The sequence below is a fragment of the Pimephales promelas genome, chromosome 8 (assembly GCF_988280905.1).
Source record: "Pimephales promelas chromosome 8, fPimPro1.hap1.1, whole genome shotgun sequence".
Lineage (NCBI taxonomy): Eukaryota > Metazoa > Chordata > Actinopteri > Cypriniformes > Leuciscidae > Pimephales > Pimephales promelas.
This window is the reverse complement of record NC_142776.1, coordinates 32,455,671-32,476,025: the sequence shown is the minus strand read 5'-3', so window position 1 is coordinate 32,476,025 and position 20,355 is coordinate 32,455,671. Positions and strand designations below refer to the sequence as shown.

At 37.2% G+C, this 20,355-nt stretch overlaps 1 protein-coding gene across 2 annotated transcripts in view; it reads left to right on the top strand.

The window, feature by feature from the left end:
• Positions 1-549: 549 nt before the first annotated feature.
• Positions 550-20,355, top strand: part of kcnb1 (potassium voltage-gated channel, Shab-related subfamily, member 1) — a 31,527-nt gene continuing 11,721 nt past the window's right edge. The window contains exons 1-3 of one of the 2 annotated variants that reach the window (XM_039647342.2): positions 550-988; positions 1,641-1,691; positions 2,986-3,648. In XM_039647342.2, coding sequence (XP_039503276.2) covers positions 3,073-3,648 — 576 coding nt within the window. In that variant the 5' untranslated portion in view covers positions 550-988; positions 1,641-1,691; positions 2,986-3,072. The remainder of the gene's footprint in view (positions 989-1,640; positions 1,692-2,985; positions 3,649-20,355) is intronic. The other variant, XM_039647341.2, reaches the window with a different exon arrangement.

Sequence of the window (20,355 nt, the reverse complement as noted above, 5' to 3'; positions counted from 1 at the left end):
ATAATGGTCAGATTTTGGAAAACACATGCATTGAACTGTAGTCTTTTGAGGTCAAAGGAACATAGCTTAGGGTAAAATACACTTTTTATTTATTTTTCTCCCCTACAACACTTAATAGCAACAAGAACCACCTGTAACATCTAATTTAATACATGTGCTAAATAAAATATAATATAATTTTTTAGCAGATTTAGGTTTCTAGTGAAACCCCTGTTATCACATTTATTTTGAGACTTGTTTCTCATGTCCTTGCAATCTTTTAAACTAAATGCATAGGTAACAAATCATGCTGGCACCTATCAAATACACCACTATAATTTAAAGTCGGAGAAGTAAATCTCAACAGACTATCAAGGTTAATAATTAGAATCAAAAATTAGCTCTATTTGCTGAAATTCAATGTAAGGTCTTCTTGAATCTAATGACTGGAGACCCAAGAGCATCTTAGTACCGCTGCTTGGTAAAATATTGAATCAAACTCGCATATTCTAGGAGCTGCAGCAATGGCTGAACTGACTCATGGGTTGCTTGAGCACTGCCCCAAAAAGATGATGTGTTTCCGAACGCATATGACTAGTTAGTGGCTAGTTTTCGGTATTGCCCTATCTCCAGGCGCCATTTTCACGCAGGTACCTCTTAACGACACACAAGAAGCTTCTCCAAGAGCCTGTTGGTGCCGGGCGACAAGGGTTAAACGCGTCGTCAATCTGCCATTGGGCGGCGAGACTACGGCGAGCCAGACATCTGCAAGGAAAGCAGCTGTCGCCTTCACGCAAGAGATGTTAGACATCAGTGAACGAAAACAGTGTGGATTCACCCCAGGACTTGTTGATCTTTTTCCACGAGCGGCGCGAGATGTGTAGCCTATGTCTGAAGAAGATGATCGAGCTGCTGTGTCCTGGCTTATTTAAACTAGCGTCCCTGCGGATTCGCCCATTTAAATGCTTAATTTCTCACCGCTGTCAGCAATACGTCTTCACAAAATAAGGTGGGTTTTCTTTCTACCGATATTTATCAGTCAACCCAGTTTTTATATTTACCGTATGCTTAAATATTCGCCTATTGATCACATGGAAATTTCTGCCGAAAACCTAATGGGAAAAGTGTGACATGCTGTGTATGAGCTATACGCTTTTTTATAAATACTATTTAACTGCATGTTATGCATTTGAACATGCCATACTTATAGCCTAAGTCCAGCTGCAATTAGGTTATAATGCTGTTTAACACGTCTAAAGATGCATTTTTTTCTATTTATGATACAGGATCAATACTGCTGGATGCCACTCCTACAACGTTTAAATTATATTTATTGTCTTTATGATAGCACATTGCCAAAATGTTTTGAATATGTACCTTGTTGGTCCCGAATAATGCGCTTTTGCATTTGGCGTCACTTTTTCTCCAAGTGCACAAGATCAATGAAATCATATCATAAGCGCAGCTGCATTGATACATTGATGTGATGACTGCCGTGTGCAACTAATAGCATTTTATCCAAGAAAAGACGTGCGATGCTCATTAAAATCCATTTTAATTAGCTTCGCAGTGTGTACTGAAGGCTAAACCAAAACGTCTTATCTTGTCATCATGATGTTTTCCTCCTATTTTGCATGTTGTTGTTGTTGTTGCTGCTGCAGATGTAGGCTATGGGCTCCAGCCGACGTTACACTTAACTCTTTAGTTACAAGGTATGGAAATTAAATATAACCTTAAAGTCTTTTACTTCATAGTTTATGGAGTATTTTAATATTGTACAGCAAAAGGAATAGAGTTTTCAAACTGCAGCCAGATGATGATGATGATTAAATAGCCTGTTCCTTTCAAAAGTTTACAGGTGGATCACGTGCGTTACAATATATTTAGATTCAAATGTTTGTTATCTTTCGTGAGTTTATAGAGACGAGAGGGCGTTTAACTTCGACAAAAACTGCCTTCAGGAAAGCAGCAGGCGATTCAGCACCACGTTGGTGGACAGCGACCTCGAAGGCTTTGGGATTCGTAAGGAATTGAATGATTGCGATAATGCGATTCATCTTAATTCCGCTTCCTTCACGATTCAGTTAATGACTCTATTTCAGATTCATTTAGTAGCCTAACGTTAATATTTAAAACTTCGAATTGCATTCACTGCCATAGTCTGTTGTCTAAATAGAGATAATTTCAGATGCCAACAGCAGGAATTAATTGAACACAGTTCTTTCAAAAAGTTTACACAGATATTTTGATGACTTTTTACACACTATGTTTGGATTCACTAAAAAACTCGGACTAGCCACACTGTTCGTGCTCTCTTACTGAATCACTGAGTCATTTGTTTAGGATTCGAACCATATTGGTCGCGCTATTTACCTTATTTTTCAACGCGGAAGTAATGTGTTTTCTGTGAATGTGACTTTAGGGAAGAATAATATACCAAAGTGCAGTAAACTGTAAAACTGTTTGCGCTACAAACCCGCGTGCTTATGATTAAGACAATATTGACAACGAGACAATGGATATGGTAAGAAATACCATAGCCGAGCTTTTTTTAAAAAAAAAATAAATGGAGGCGAATGACATCGGAAGCCTGACATTAAAATTAGCATACAAATGTCCGCGCCCGCGCTTACCTGAAAAATAAGGTGGATATTGTTTTTAATTCGATGAAAATAATCGGCTCATGAAAGACGTTTATTGCAAGAATCAGATGGTCCTGCTACATGGTTTTGATTCACCAAAAGATCATAAGAGTCATTCGTTCGAGAATCGAACAACACGGGTGATTCGATGCGCGTCCAGGAACCGTTAATCAAAAGTCATTCAAATGTAACTGATTTTTTTCTGATTGTCAGTTCCTTAACCTGTTCAGCAGTCAGACGTTTAATTAAATATGCTCATCCTGGTAATTTGTTGGTTTATTTATTTATTTATTTATTTATTTAGAAGAAGGAATAAAACTTCAGAAAACACACAACTCATTATTGCTTCTCTTTTCATCAACAGCCCGAATAGAATGAAAAAGCTCGGAGAACCATTGGTCCTGCCTGTCCCATGGCCAAAATCATAGGGTAGTCTACACCAAAAAACAACATGGATAAACCCTCCGCAGGAATGAGTAAAGTTGGCTCTCGCTCGACGGCCTCTCTGCCCCCGGAGCCTGCGGAAATAATCCGGAGCATGTCGTGCTACCGGCGTGTCAAACTCAACGTAGGGGGTCTGCCGCACGAGGTCCTGTGGAGAACCCTGGACCGACTGCCGCGCACACGACTGGGCAAGTTACGAGACTGCAAAACCCACGAGTCACTCATGGACATATGCGACGACTACAACTTGGACGACAACGAGTACTTTTTTGACCGGCACCCAGGGGCGTTCACGTCTATTCTGAACTTCTACCGCACTGGGAAGTTGCACATGATGGAGGAAATGTGCGCCCTGTCCTTCAGCCTGGAGCTGGACTACTGGGGGGTGGATGAGATCTACCTGGAGTCGTGTTGCCAGGCCCGGTACCACCAAAAGAAAGAGCAGATGAACGAGGAGCTCAAGCGGGAAGCGGATACTATGAAGGACCGGGAGGGTGAAGAATTTGATAATACGTGTTGTTCAGAGAAAAGGAAGAAACTCTGGGACCTACTAGAGAAACCGGGCTCATCTGTAGCAGCCAAGGTAAGCATCACTACACACTGACAGCACCTTACCCGACTGATAAGCAGGACAAGATTCAAACACAAAACTTCAACCACAACTATGGCAAGCTATTTGGACTTTTAGCCTTCATTCCCATGCAGGATATGAATTCTTGATATCAATAATTACTATTTAAAATGTAAATTCTTGATATAGGGAATCATATTTTCCCACTAGTGACAATCTTTGATTTCAGGAAACACATTTCGACTTAAAAACCAACAATGACGTCATCACTCTTCGCTAGTCAAATGTCACCACTGGCTGCCATTCAAAATCTAGAATTGATTTCTTACTAGTTGTAAGTCCAATTTCACATATCAGAAATATCAATCTTACTAGTTAAAATCTTTATTTTTGATATCAGTAATTGCATGGTTACTAATGCAAACGTTAGTAAAATTGTTCCTTTTTGATATTGATCATTTGATTGTCACTACTACAATGTTAATTTCCCATATCATGAATGTAATTGTTACTGATAAGAAGGCCATTTTACATATCTGAAATTACTCTCTCAATTATTGATATTAGAAATAGATGTTCGGATATCAGAAGAAGAAAAAACTCCACATAAGCAGTTAACAACACTCAATTAGCTTAAAAGGGAGATGTAAAAAGTGCAGTTCAAGCCTTTGGACTCTAACCAAATTGCTTCAGTCCTGTAATCAATCACAACAGAGTGGCACTCTCGAGCTTCTCACACAATTCAAAACGCAGTATTTCCATGTAAACATTCAGACTCAGCCCCTCTATGTGTTGATCATAGTTGCAGGTCTGACATCTCTATGGTCTAGTTGACATCTTTGGTCTTGGATTAAGAACAGCATCTTGGTCGAATGGCATTGTAAGAGATGCAATGCTTATCTGTAAAGTTGTATTCTCACTCAGTTTTGGCCATCTATTTAATGTGCTCTAATTTTATAATCGTGTACCTGTGTTTATATATATAGTCACATGGGATTGGGAGGGACAGTTCAGTGTAAGACTGTCCTTCTGTTACCAGGCAACAGAGAGATGACTCTATCACTTTGAAAGGAAGAACTATGTCACTAGAGGACAAAGTTAGTGCTTGAGTGGTTTGTGGCTAAACTGGACCATTGTTTAGGCACATGTGCGCACATGTTTTTGTACTCCATTAAGAACTGAACAAAGAGTCGGGCTTCTTTTTTGGCTTTTTCCTCTTCCCCCTCCCTCTCTCTTTTTCTCTAGCCTCCTATACTGCACCTCTGGCTAAATGTCAGGGAAATGTCACATTAATTATCCTCCATGAGACTTTGTGTCCCATTCTGTTTTCAGCCCCTCCTTCCTCCCCTTCATTCTCACTCGAACGGGCTCTGTCTACATCTGTCTCGAATCAGATTTCGCTGCATGGCCCTACCGCACAATGAGATTATGTCAGACCGCCGCCATATCATTGCAAATTACCGCCCGGTCATATTTCAAAGCTAGACTTCACCTTATCAGCATTTATTAGCCCTGCATTACCATTGTATTTAGTTGACTCTAAAAGTGTGTTCATTAATAAAGTTTACAAGACAGAAGGTGGCAATTTCCTTTGAGTTCTGGACCTTGTATTGAAGCCTCATGGTCAAAGCCTCATGTGATGTCTCAGTCAAGGCATGAATGCTGAGGCAGTAAAGGTTGTTTTTAATTCAACTGTACACACAATTTATTATGTAATGTGTTCAGCGCCATTTATTACCGGTATTGACTAACTACATTGTAAATCTCAGTTGTGCATTTATTATGCGATTTTAAGCGCAGGTCCTCAGATTCGAGTATGCGTAGATGACATGAAATACATTTGGGGAATACTTTGGGTGTGATGTGTTCAAATATTTTAAAGAACATGTTCTCCAATATTCAAATTCTCATGATTATTCAAAAGTAATCACATGATTCAAACACCATATGATTATTTTACATTTACATTTATTCATTTAGCTGACGCTTTTATCCGAAGTGACTCACACTTTGCACGCCTCTGGAGCAACTAGGGGTCAAGTGTCTTGCTCAGGGACACATTGGTGTCTCACAGTGGATTCGAACCAGAGTCTCTCACAGCAAAGGCATGTGTCTTATCCACTGCACCCATGTATTTAAAATGAACTTTGGCAGATAGGTGATTTAAAAAGTTGAAAAACTATGTGTTGTAATACACATTATATATTATATATATATATATAGTACAGTTTAATATGAAAGAATTTTCTGTATTCCTTTATTACAGGTCATTATTTAAATTACACATTGCATTGTGTTGCATTTTAGGGTTAAAGGAAATGTCTGAGAAAATGGCCTGGCAGAAAAGGGCCAGTAGCTGGCATGATGGCAATCTATTATAATCTTTTTTAGTATTGTGTGGTAAGGCCATGCAGTGACATAAGGACTTTAACCTAACATCTTAAAAGTTAATGGTGTGTGTATTGCTGTAAGTGTTGCACCTGGAGGAGACAGACAAACTGCTAGTGTTAGAATTCTTACCAAATGCAAAGAATGACAGATCACCCCAGATTAATCCCAATTAAAGGTGGTGCTGTGAGTTCAGACTATAAGTACGAACATGTCAAGATGGAGTAATTAGCAAATGTTCTTTTCAAAGAATCTCATTTATGATTTAGCTCATCACTTTTATTGAAGACCCACAGTCCCAGCCCTGTGCCTGAGGATGTGGATATTTTCTAATTCTCAGAGATGTCACAAAACACCGTCTTATTTACTGTCTCTATTTGGTATAAAAGGAAGTAATCACTTACTGGATGTACAGTAGTTATTTATAGCCATTGTCCTTCTAGAAGCCCTTGCAGGGCTAAGATTGTTGCATGTTACTTTCTGGGTTTTCAACGCCTTCTGCGATACCTGAGAGCTGATAAAGGACATTTCCACAGATCTAGTTCAAGTGTCATTGATTATTATCAAGCCTTTGATTTATTAAAAAAATATGAAAGCACCATATGGCATTTCAAAAAATGAATGAAGGTGACCCTGTTTATCTTGAGAAAGACCTTTCTCCTTCACTAGTTATACTACTGCATTTTTATTACTATTATGTTCAAGGTACATTAATTCTTATGAGGGATACAGATAATAAGCCATCCATTCTCTCAATGCAAAATGTATGAAGATATCTGACTAGTGGCTGTAAAGGTGTCTAATGTCAGGATGTCTAACCTAAAAATAGAAAACTACGGAAAGACTCTGCTTTTGTGACCAGGGCTTGAATCAATTCCTTTGTAGTTCAGATGATAAAAGTGAAATTTAAATCTCAGTATGAATTGATAGGATTGAATGAGGTGAAATTAATTTGAAATTGCTACTAATAATTTTTTAAAGTTTTATTAATCCTATAGTCAACACATAAGAAAAAGATTAATTTGTGTATATGAAACTCCATTGCTAATGAGTGTTTAATAATAGTTCCAAGTAGCATATTGTAGAAAGGTATAAAAACTATAGCACGTACAGTGTAACAGTTTGTAGCAGGCTGAAAGAAAGTGATAAATGGTAAAAAGTAGGCCTACAACATATTGTAAATATTACATACAGTGGCAGATATGCATTAAAATACTCTAAAGGTAAAATATTAGCTCCACTCAAAATTATATTTTAATGAAATATGATATTACCGGTAGTTAGAAAGCAGTATTATGAGTTTATTGAGGCAAAATATGAAGTTAATAGTCAGTTAATGGTGAGAATTGGAAAGTTTGGAACTGTTTTCGAGCAAATACAGACAAAGTCGAAGCGTAACCGTTGTCACACCGATCAACACGCTGTGTTTAGTTATCGAATGAATCAGGGTTTTTGAAGGAATCATTTGAATCAATGAGTCAATGATTCACTCATGAAGACTCATTTGTCGCCACCTACTGGTGTAACGACGTAACTTGCAGAGAGAGTCGTCATCTACTCAACCTTATTTTCTTTCCAAAGCTAAATACATTTCTAGTTTTTGTTCTGTGGAACACACAAACACAAAATATATATATATATTTTGAATTCCTGGTTTGGAATAACATTAAAGCGAGTAAACGATTTTCGAGTGAATTGTGGCTTATTAATATATTGACAAAACAGCACACAATGTGTATGTTTTTTGAGCATATATATATATATATATATATATATATAAATTTTAATATTATATGCTTTTTTTGTATATTGGACAAATATTGGAGATATTGGTGAAAGTGATGATGTAATGATGCACTTATATTGTATTTAATAACAAACAGTCTACAAAGTTATCAGAAAATCTAGCCTGTTTTAGGCTCTGTCAGCTTAACCCACTGGTTCAGTTCTAGACATTGGCATTGTAAACCCCTTAATCGCTACCGGGATGCATAACTTCACTATATTTCTATTAAATACTAATCTAATTATGACAAAAAATTATATTTTGTTGGAAAGGTCTAAAACTTCTAAATAAATATTCTACCCCTGTTTTGTGTTACAAATTATGTAGGAAGAGTAATTGATGAATTTATGACAAGAGTGGACCTCAAAAAATCTTTTGTAAATAAATAAAAAAATATTTTGTAAAATATTATATTTTGTATGAAATAAAAATATATAGTACAGTATATTTGATTTATTGTAAATTTAAACTTCCATAACCTTTTCATACTTTCATTTGTTTTCACTTCAGCAGTGTTTTCTTTAAAACAAGACCAAACTTGGGTATATATTCCAAAGCATTCTTGAATTACAACCATTTAAGTTTGATAGTGCATTTTAACCCCCATTCTCAAAAAGGGGCGTGACAGCTAAGGGTCTGTAACATTAATTTAGCTTCTGATTCTGCTTCTGAAACCATTGTGATACTGCTGTTTTTCTTCATGACCCAATTACACTTCAATTCAGGAATGGACAGTGTTTCATTCTTGTAAAGAAACAGAAACAGAACAGGATTTGTGCTACCTTTGAATGTATGATAAGGGGTCAGAACCTTAGCAAAGGCTTGAAAAGCCAGTAGCTCTTAGGGTGTTTTACCATCCATCATCATCATCGAAAGAATTTCAGCAGGTCAACCCGTCCTGGGAACATTCATGTGCAAGTGTTCTACTTTTTATTTTAATTCCCAAATAGTTTCCAAAATACAAAACGTTTTAATCTCAACCTGGTCTTCTCAGATATAATGGCATGAAATGCCACTTATAGAATTTTGCAACTAATTTATACATTTACACAATTAAAAATATTCAATTATTAATTTGGTTACACCTTACTTAAGGTGATGAAGTAACACTGTACTTACTCAAATAAGCAGAGTCATATTTATTAACTATACATGTACTTAGAGTTACGGTTAGGGTTTGGTTTAGGGTTAGTTACTTGTAGGTATGCATAATTTACTGTCATTACTAAGTACACGTCACCTTAAAATAAAGTGTAACCATTAATTATTAATTTTTTGGAGCAGAGAGGAAGAACAGAATGCATTACCTATCTTGAATTTTTTAAAAAGCAATTTAGTGGATTCCTCTTCCTGTTAATTCCTGACTTCCTGAGAATGCGTACAATTTTGAATTGAAATATATTTGTCATGCCTTCTCATTTACATTAGTGTCCATGTTGTACTTCAATAAGTGCAGAGTATGAGTTATTTACGAGATGTAACTAAATCATTTAGCTAAACAGCCTGTAATTATGCTTTGTTATTGTTACCACAATGAATTATTTTGACATGCAAGTTGAACACTCATTATTAGAAGCGTCCTGCACTCGCAGCTGCTCCGTGAAGCTCGTCGTGGTGCGCAGGCCTTAACCTGTGGTTTGCTGCGGTTAGGATCTCCTAATTACCTGTGGCACAGAAGTTGTGATGTGAACTTTTTATTGTGAATCATGTAATCAAGAATCACAACAGTGTGATATGAATCATCTAATGCTCTGTGAGCTTCGTATCTAAATGCTAGGAAGCCACGAGGCTTGTTATTGTGCAATCAGCCGTAATCGGCTTTCTATCGCGTCTCGTTCGCCTTATTTGTGAAAGTGGGTGAGTGAAGTGTCTGTCGTTGTTGAAGATGTTGAACTGGCCACTTTTGGTGAAGATATCATATAATGTGCCTTTTTATGCATGATCTCATAAAGGATAACACAATTAACTGGTGCCATTTTAATTTATGCATTGCCGAGCAATGAGAGCAAAATTGTGGTGTTGTCGTTTTTAAGATGACATTTTTTGACGCTTGGGCCCCATCTAATTAATACCAGCCCATATTTCTGCATATATAATTAATCATTCTTTAATTAAACCTCATTAGGAGGTGATTTGTAGCATTTAGGCGGCTAGGCAGTCTTGCAATCTAATGAATAGAGAAGTGTCATCATTTTTTCAGACCCATCAATGCAAGTTGTTGAAATGAGATGTGACTGCAGAGCTCTAGAGACATTTACAATCATAAACCAGAATAGTTATGAATCAGATGGCTGTTTTCAAGCTCGGCTATGTCTTGCGCTTTTCTGTCTCGCGCACAGTTACCAAAAACAAGCCTCATGTCAGTGTCTCGGCAATAACAGAAGCGACTTTTCTGGAGCAGCGTGTCTGGCTTTGACATTAAAGAACAGGTCCGTGCTACAGTTAGAGATACAGTTCGCCTAAAAAATGAAAAATTCTGTCATCATTTACGCACCCTCATGTCATTCCAAACTAGTATGATTTTCTTCCCTCCATGGAACGAAAAAAAAGAGAAATTCTGAAGAATGGAGTGGTCTCTCTTTTCCATGCACTTACAAAAACTTTGGGTTGGGTCTTCTGAAGCCATACAACAGCTTTGTATAAAAAAACACAAAATATTAGTTAATGATCTGAAGAATGTTGCTTTTTTAATGCTGATTATTGATTCAGGTAACTTTTTTTGGCATTTGGGTATAAAGTGTTTTATTTCAACAATGTTTTTTGCATGGAAAAGAGCAAAAAGTCTTTAGAATTTATTTTCTCCACGGAAATAAAATCAAGATGAGTAAATGACAGATTTGATGGGTGAACTGTCCTTTTAATTAAAGGCTTTTCCAATAAGGCTAGCAACTAATTTCACCTATTCAATGCAGAATCTTGACCTATTTCTGCCTCTTTGCAAACATAATTGTATTTGTTAGCCTTTTTAGGCACAATCAAAGCTTTCTAGAAGTTACTTTCCTATATAGGCTCCTTTGCGTGTTGTAGTCCTATTGCAATTTAAAAATGATAACTTTTCTGATAAATTGTTTAACTCTCAATAGGTCTACATACAGTAAGTGTTAATCCATCCCTAATCACAGCATTCCCATTCACCTACACAATTGGCAGCAGAGCCTCTGTTGCCATGGCAAACTCCATCGGTTTCCAGGGCAATGGCTTGTGTCTCTGTATTGAAGTAAGAGTATGTAGTGTGCAGTGAGTACATAATGAAGCACACATTGATTTCCTCATTCAAACTTGCAAGTTTGACCGGCATGCTTAGCAGACTCAGAAATCGTGTATGAAATGCCACTGTCAGTCAGTGTCACGTTTTTCTTTCTCAGTAGTGTTTGTTTGTTAAGAGAAAGCTTATGGATTTTTGGGAAACTTTAGCAACCAAAGTAGTTTTTGGGGGGTAGATTATTCATGATTAATTTCCCATTGTATTCATGATCCTTGGGTACTGTAATGAATCATTTTAATGCACCTGTTCCCACTTTCCAATGATTAATGCGTTACATATATAAGCACTGATCCTTTCTATGTAGTCACTAACCTTCCTAAATTGCTTACATCTGGAAGATTACATAGATTACAGATGTCAGTTAATATCTTACTTCAATTTTGTCTCAATCACGTGTACTCTTATATATAAAGAATATGTCTGTGTATAGCAATCAGTATTTTATAGAAAAATATAATAAACATTAATATTGAATATTGAGTATTGAGTATAGGTATATAAAATATTGATCGTTATATTGTACCTACAGTATATGGTCGCTGCAGTATTGGTATGAAAATAATGAAATACTGATAAAGGCTACCAAGTCTTTCACAGCATACACATGTACAGGGTATTGATACTGTGCTACATACTGTAGCATTGTTAAACCAACACGAAACAAATGAAGAAAGACTGAATCAGCAGAGGTTCATGTTCATAGTCGGCCCTGGTCGCCCTGTACTCCTTGTCCCCGGAGACAATATGTCAATACTATGCTATCTCAATACTGTGCTATCTCTGTCGACTGGGCTGGGCTCATGGTTTCTTTTTTAGCTTTTGTAATGCCCAAGGACAACGCAACCTGGCCAGTACTAGCTCTCATTGAAACCTGCTGAGACTGTTCATCATAAGTTGAGTTACTGTGTCTTTTGTTTGTTAGTTTGCTTGATGCATCAGCTAACATTTAACTCTCAAAGGCTAACTTTACACATATCTTTTTCACAGCATCAATACTGTCTTCCGGAGCATGAATTAAACAGCTGACAACTGAATCGTCATATTTAAATTTTTATGTAAACTAAGCTTACTAATGTTAACTAATGAACCTCATTAAAAGCCCCCTAAAAAGGTTCTACAGGAGATTTTGCCTGGCTAACTTAAACCCACCCTCCAAAAACATGTCAGCAAACCTGCTGTGATGCGCAAATTGACAAGCTGTGAGTGTTTTTGAATGGTAACTGAATATTTATCGTCATTAATTGTTTATATGTTTTAGCTAACCTCAAGGGCATCCAAGATGTACATGTCTTTGTTTCCGCAGTAGTTTCAATTTTGATATTTTTAGGTCAAACCGTTCTTGTCTGTCAGTCATATAATGGAGGTCTATGGTCACCACCTCAAAGAGCATGCACAGAGAAGTCCAAATTAAACATGATTTAATTACTCGTAAATGTAAGTACACAATGATGGCCCAAGACACGAAACGAGCGGTTTGTGTGAGAAAACGAAACAGTATTTATAAATCGTTTTTACCTCTTATAACCACAGCCACGTCCAAGTGATCTGGGGGTGTGGGCGCTTCGGTCTGCGCAAGTGCCGGAAAGCGCCGGAAGTGATCTAAATATGGTTTTGAAAAAAAAATTCAACATTGTCTGTTGATATATCGAAATCGTCTTCCATTGAGATTTCATGAATATCTAAATATGTTTAGATCTTCACAGTGAAAAGTAACACTTCCAAAATCTCTGTGTAAATAATGAGTGGCATACACGCTGCCCGATACGCCCGTGCCCTCATGTCACTTGAACGTGGCTGTGGTTACAAGAGGTAAAAATGATATAAATACTGCTAGTTTCTCACACAAACCACTCTTTTAGTGTCTTAGGCCATCAATGTGTACTTACATTTACAAATCATTAAATCATGTTTAATTTGGACTTCTCTGTGCATGCTCTTTGAGGTGGTGACCATAGACCTGCATTATATGACTGACAGACAAGAACAGTTTGACCTAAAAATATCAAAATTGAAAATACTGCGGAAACAAAGACACATCTTGGATGCCCTTGAGGTAAGCTAAAACATATTAAAAAATTAATTTCAAAGTGAACTATCCCTTTAAGTTTTTTTTTCTTCAATACTGGTCCTAACCTTTCAAAGTAAGCTTCATAAAAAGGTAGATTAGTCTAATTTGGATTGAAATAGTAATACCTCTAGTCTGAACTAGTTCTTAATACACAGTCTTACATTGGCTAAATTTCTGTAACTGGCCTTCCTGATGTCTCAGGACACCTATTTGAGTCAGGTAGCAGTCTGGACAATGTGTGCGTGGTACTCTAAATAAAACGCCTACAGTATACACCTTTAATTGCCTTACAAGAACTATCTGCCACCTCCAGAAATGTGAGCACTTGCATAATGCATAAGCTTCTTTCGTAATGTGTAAATCACCTATGAAAATAAACAGAACTAGCAAATCTGAAACAGGCGCACAGCTTTTAATTAACATGATTTGATGAGTAATTTTTGTGCCCTCTAAAAAACTATATTACTGTCAAGAGCAATAAGTAATAGCAAACCTACAGTAAAATAAAAGAGTTTTTCTCTGGCATGGTTTGAATGTTCTTTCACGCCATCTTATTTAACCTTTTCACATGACATTAGACACAAGGTTTATGTAATGTTGATGCACTGAGTCCCTTTACTGGCCTTCATTATCCTACCCAAAGGTATTACTATGGTATGCGATACAGCTTTCCTGTAACTGTAGTGTTTGCGCTTGCAACACCAAGGTCATGGGTTCGATTTCCAGGGAAAGCAAGGACTGATTAGAATGTAAAAGTGTACCTTGAAATGCAATGTAAGTCGCTATGAATAAAAGCGTTAATGTAAATGTACTATGCGGTCAATACGTATTATATGGTTAGCATCAGAACAGAAGTGTAATATTCAGCATATTCTTAGTTTAAATCCATTAATCCATCCTCTGTTCCAATAAGACCTAATGAAATTGCCATCCAATTAAGATATTTTACAAATTTATTATTTAGTAATATTTTCCTAATGCTGTTTGTTTATATTGCTTAATATAATTGTATAATATGTTTATTTTCATAATAAAAATGCAATCAACATTCCTCTGCTCTCATTACATTCTGGTATTGCCTTTTCTGTAATTTATATGTGTAATGCCGCTTTAGACTGTTTTCACAAGGTTTGAAACAGCTGTATAGATAAGCTAAAAGAAAAATGATGTGAGCTCTGGCTAATTTAGCAGACACACCTTGTATGTTAGCAATTATGAAATGATGAGAAAGTTCCGGCATACAAGAGAAGGCTAATCAAGAGAGAGATAATAAAAGATGGTTTCTGTCAGCGTATCACAGAGGAACATGGTGTCTCATTCTATTGAAGTCTTTCCCAGGCCGTTAATACTCCATCGAGACATGAGCTTGACTGAAACAGGAACAGACTGAGCGTGTGATAAACAGGAAGGTGTACGTGTGAGGGGTAATTTGGTCTTAAAGTGTTCATATGGAAATCTTTTTATTGCAAAATTTTGAGCACATTTTGTTACATTACTGATATTATGAGCCAGAATAATTTTGAATTTTGAGTTTGAACTTCAATTTTTGCGGTTGCTCTCTGTATTCCTATGGCATTGCATCGTAACTTTACCTTCCTGCTGTGGAAATACAAACCGGAAGACAGAACACATCGAGCGCTGAAAAGGGGAGGAGCTAATGTACATAGACTTTGACAATTCTACATTTGGTCTCATAATTGCTGTCAAAGAAACAAATCAAATCAGGACTGTCAGTATACCATGCAATTACTTATTAAAAGAGTTATATATATCAATAGTTACTGATTAGCTAATAGTGAAAAGAAAGCTTTAGAGTAAGTTCTGCGGGGCAGACTCAATCGTTACGTTACCAATTACTTTTTTACCAATTACACATCAAATCGTGCTCTAAATACTTTTAATATAAAAGATCAAAACTTACACATGTTCGCAGATGCTGACGCCTTCATTCCCACACACACATATATTATGCAAAAACAAACTTTTAATTTGGATGTGATTAATCTAATCACGATTAATTGTTGCCCAGCCCTAATAAAAATGTACACATTCAATCATTCCCCATGCATGGATATGGAAAGAAAACAAACAACATACTAACTTCTAAAGGTGTGCTACTCATCTACTGTACCACAGTAATGTCTTTTCTTGGCAAATACTATTTATTGGCAAATGCATTGTCATTTATGCTTACTTCAAATTTTTAATCTGAATATGGCTTAATTCAATTTAAATTTTAAGTGATGTATTCTTTGAAATCCACTGTTTGAGAAAATCCATCCATTTCTTTCCCTGGAAATTCGAATTTATCCATTCGAATGAGCGAGCTAATAAATCACAGAAATGGCAAATAGAAATGGAACGGGGTTCAACAGTTTCCCATGCTGTCATTTTATTCTGTCCCTGCCACTTGGCTTGTCACGTTTATAATGACAGGTAGCTCTCTCCATGCTACGTTATAGTCAGTGCAATCAATAGAAATGACCGTAAAACACACTACACAAGACCCGCTGAAGCACGGAGAGCATCTTTAGTGCGGACCCTTGGTGTCAGAGATTGGATTGCTGCTGGAATGGATTTGACAGGGAAGCAAAGGCCAGGGGTACAAAATAAATGGCACTCAAGGATGGCTGTGTGATTCTAAGGCAGATGCAAGAGAGAAAGAGATGGTGAAGAAATGGTGCCTTTGTTCAAAGGTTTGGGGTCAGCAAGTTACGCTGACCCCCGTTTTCACACGCAAGGCTTGGGCTTAGTTCCTAACTAAAATGAATGTTTGAGCTGTTTTAACTTGTACTGACATATCTTAAAATATGTCCAGATGTACACCAGTATTGTTTTTTCTAAGGGGCCTTTCACACAGAACACGTTCTTCCATTCCAATGCACTACTTTTCCATTGTTTTTCTATGCAAGCGCACTAGACGGACGTGTATAAAGGTTGCGTTTGCGTGTTTTGCAGCGGCACTCAAGTTCAAATCATTTCAATTTTTAAAAAACGTGTTTTTTACCCCATACCCCATTCGACTTCCCGCGTCTCGTGTTTTTCAAAGCAAAAACACATTCTGTGTGAACGAGCCCTTTGGCACTCTCAATAGGTAATTAAATGTCCTAAATGAACTAAGGCCCAATCCTGGACTTAATCTAAGACCTGTCTGTGAAACCAGGCCTAAGACTTTTATTCAACAAGCAGTAAATTGTTCAAAAGCGAAAGTAAAGACTTTTACATTGTTACTAAAAAAGTTATTCTTCTTTTAAATTGATCTTTTCATCAAATAATAGCCTACTGAAAAAAAATGTATATGATTTCTACAACAATATTAAGCAGCACAACTGTTTTTAACTGTGATAAGAAATGTTTCTTGAGCACCAAATCAGCGTATTAGAATCTTTGTCATCTCAGGAAATACATTTTTTTTAATGTTTTAAGTTGTAATAATACAATTTAAAATTTTATTAAAATACAATTTTAAAAACTCATTTTAAATTGTAATAATATTTATTATTTTCAATATATTTTTTAATCAAATTTATGCTTGGTGAGTAGAATAGACTTCTTTCAAAAACAATAAAAAAAAAAAAACGATCCCAAACTTTAATGTACTGTATATCGTTACAAATTATTACTGAACTTTAAAAAAAAAAATCCCAAGTGTGATATAACCATTATTTTTAAAAGACATAACGTAGTTGAACAAATTCTAAACTAAAATGACAGTGAGTGCAGTGCATGTTTCATGTAATTACAATGAAGGCAAAATCGGTAGAAAATTGTTTACCCATTTAAAAAGCATTGGCTGATATTCTAATAATAAGGTTTTCTATAATACATCTTCTATAATACATTATTTTTATTTTCAAGTTGTTGTTTTTTGCACCAAACTAAGCAGCATCAAAACTATCAAATAATATGACTATTTTCAGTATGCTGTAAGTGAAATATTAAATAAGTCAGCAAACAGCACAGTTTCTTGAAAATGTGCATTATACTTTTAGTTACTCTTGTGAAATCGATGTAGGTTCCCTGTGGAAAATAACTGAGACTACTGTCTGAGATACATTAAAAAATAATGTGATTGCTGCGGTTGCGGTACACCTCTCTTAATTACCTTTCCCTTGACCCAAGTGTAATCCTGAACTGAACACTGTGTCTTTGTTGCATGGTGTTACTGCCTTTAAACTTTAAACATTCAGGTCAAGAGTCAAATTAGGCTACATGATTCATTGACTTTTGTTCGCTCATTTTGTAACGTCTTGTCAATTGTTTAGTTCTTCTACATTTGGATGTGTTGCTGCTCTCCATGTCTCAACTTTTCATCTTTTGCTTGTTGCGTTTCTGTAAATGCTTTTGCCACTGTCTAATTTTCCACTGACACACAGGCACACACACACACACACACATTCTTTTCTCTCTCCCATCCCTGCAATGCTAAAAAGTGTGTCGTCATTGTCACCATAGCAACTGTGTCTTGTGCGACGCTTGAACGCACAGCTGTCTCTGCCAGGATAAGCAGCGGCGTGCTTTTGTGCATGTGTTTACTTTGTGTACCGCTGTTTTTTGTTAGTGTTTGATTCTTTGTGCCAGCATCTAATGTTAAATGTATGAGCAAGTTTGTGTGGTCGGGTGTGTCTCAGAGAGAGTCACTGGTGCATAACTGCATATTTGTCATAGATACGCGTCTGATTTCTCATCATTAGATGTTCTTGAATGACACACCAATGAAAGATGAGATACACTCTGCAGATTATCACTATTGCTCATACTTAGCTTGATGCTAACGAAACAGTTCTCATTGACTTCCATTATATGCTCAAAAAATAGAACGGAAGTCAAGTCTATGGGAACCAAAACTGTTTGTTAACCAACATTCTTCAAAATATCTGCTTTTGTGTTTTGTAAATTACGACAGAATTTTCATTAATATTGCATTTCGGTGTGTAAATCATCCAGTTCTGCTAAAGACGAATTACTCCTCAAATAATGCAGCTTGTAGAGGAGGGCTGTGCTATTACTTTTCAAAGCAATCAGACTTACAATTTGAACCTATGCACATTCAAATATGAATATTTCCTAGAGCCGCACATTGAAGGAGGAACTTGAGTCATAGCCTATGTAGAGAGCTGAACATCATAGAGACTTGTGGTATCAGCTATCAGAAAATGTTGAAATCTAGTCATTTTATAAATTATATCTAATGGTCTAAAATGAAATACAACATAAAAATTGGAGCATGAAATATTTCCACTATATGAGGGGTGTGTGTGTGTGTTTTCTAAGAGAGCACTCCTTTAGGATCCCAAAGCTGCCTGACTGGAGCTATTAATAACTACATGAGGGGCTGGGCAGGTTTATATATAGACTGGATTTTCCCTCTCATTGCAGACAAATGAATAATGAATGAAAAAAATAGGGCTCTGCCAAGGACCAGTCGCTCAGGTCATCTAGCTCTGTGTCTGTGTGTGTGCACGCACAAGGACACAGCTGTTGCCTCCGTATCTCATGGGCTTTACAGATACAGCCGAACCTTGTCTTCCACCATCAGGTCAGAGCTGTTTCGAGAGAGAAACAGAAGATAAAGACGAGGACATTTCTTCAAGGGCAGTCCTAAAAATCGGACCATTCATTAACGAATTTATCTCATTTCACATTGATATTCAGGAGAATATTTTCGTGTGTTTGAGTGCTTTGTCATACCATCGCTTGGTGGAAAATGTGGATGACATGGTCTCCTCTGGTAACCATGGCGACAGTGTCACTTTCAGAGGGAGTGTTCGGCAACACTATCAGAAGCTCATCTCTCCCTCTCCCCTTATAAACAACCCTCAAGTCTGTCTTGCTTCTCACTTTGTTGCAACTTTTTAAACGATTGCTCACATTCAAGTAAATTATGTAAATGAAGAAATGTAACTATCTAGAAGCAAAACTCCTGGCCATGTTACTAGGTCATTGTGGGCGGTTGCAAAATCATTGCTATCAGGTTGCCAGAGTGTTTCTGAATGGTTGCTTACTAGCCCAAGTCAATATGACTCTTGTCTCTAGATTTGGCTCGAGTCCATTCTTCAATATTTTTATGTTATTATATCTTAGAAGTTAGAAATTTGATGGGCTGTAAAAGTAATATCACACATCTCCTCAATTTGTATTATTTGTGCTATAGTTCATGTACATAGCAGAAATGGTGCAGGGTGAGTTATGTGCAAGTAGGGTTAGAGGTTCATTTAGTAGACAGTAATGATTGCCATTTACAATAAAAATTAACCATTGACGTCAACATGATATATTGTAAGTGAACTCATAAGCAAGTGAAATAGCTACCTTGGCCACGGCTGTACCATGGTATCCAGTCTGAGAGGAGCTGGATAAGTAAGGGAGAACCACATCGGACCGTGTGTTGTCTCTCGAGATGCAGACAGGTACTTCCGCTTGACCAAACTTCTCCCACAGAAGCCCCTGCCTTGACAGGATGTCTGCTCTTTGGTTTTGATGCTCATGGGATATAAACTGCTCTTAGAGAAAGCAGCTTCCCTTGGACTAACTGGAGGATTTGGTGAGCCAGTTTTTCATAGATGACGTAACTGCAGAACCGCCTGATGGTTTATGTAGGAGACCACCAATGTGTTGTTCATGCGGACAAGCACATGATGGCCCCTCAGGTTGGGGAGGAGGTGTGTGAGTGCTCGAAACACAGCCATCAATTCCAGCCGATTTATGTGCCAGGAAAGAAGATGCCCCCAACCCGTGAGGGATGCATCTGTCGATAGCGTTACGAGACAACATATAGTCCCCAGCACCGGGCCTTGGGAAAGAAACCAAGGTTTTCTCCACATAACTAAGGTATGGTGGTATCCCCGCGTGACCATGATAATGTGGAGCGGGTTTCTCCTCGGGGAGAAGTCCTGGTTTTGATCCACCTCTACAGAGGCCTCATGTACAGCAGGGCAAAAGGTATCACATTGGACTCAGCTGCCATGAGACCCAACAGTCTTTGGAACTGTTTGGTAGTGAGTTACTGGCCTAGTTTTACCCCATTTACAGCTGAGACAATCAACGCAATACGAGCAGGAGAAAGAAGAGCTTGCATTGGTGTCGAATTCCAAACCACGCCTAGAAAAGTGGTTCTCTGAGCTGGAAGAAGCACACTCTTCTTGGCTTTGAGCCTCAACCCCAACTTTCTCATGTGAGCAAGAATGACATTTTAAGGTCGAACCGTCATGT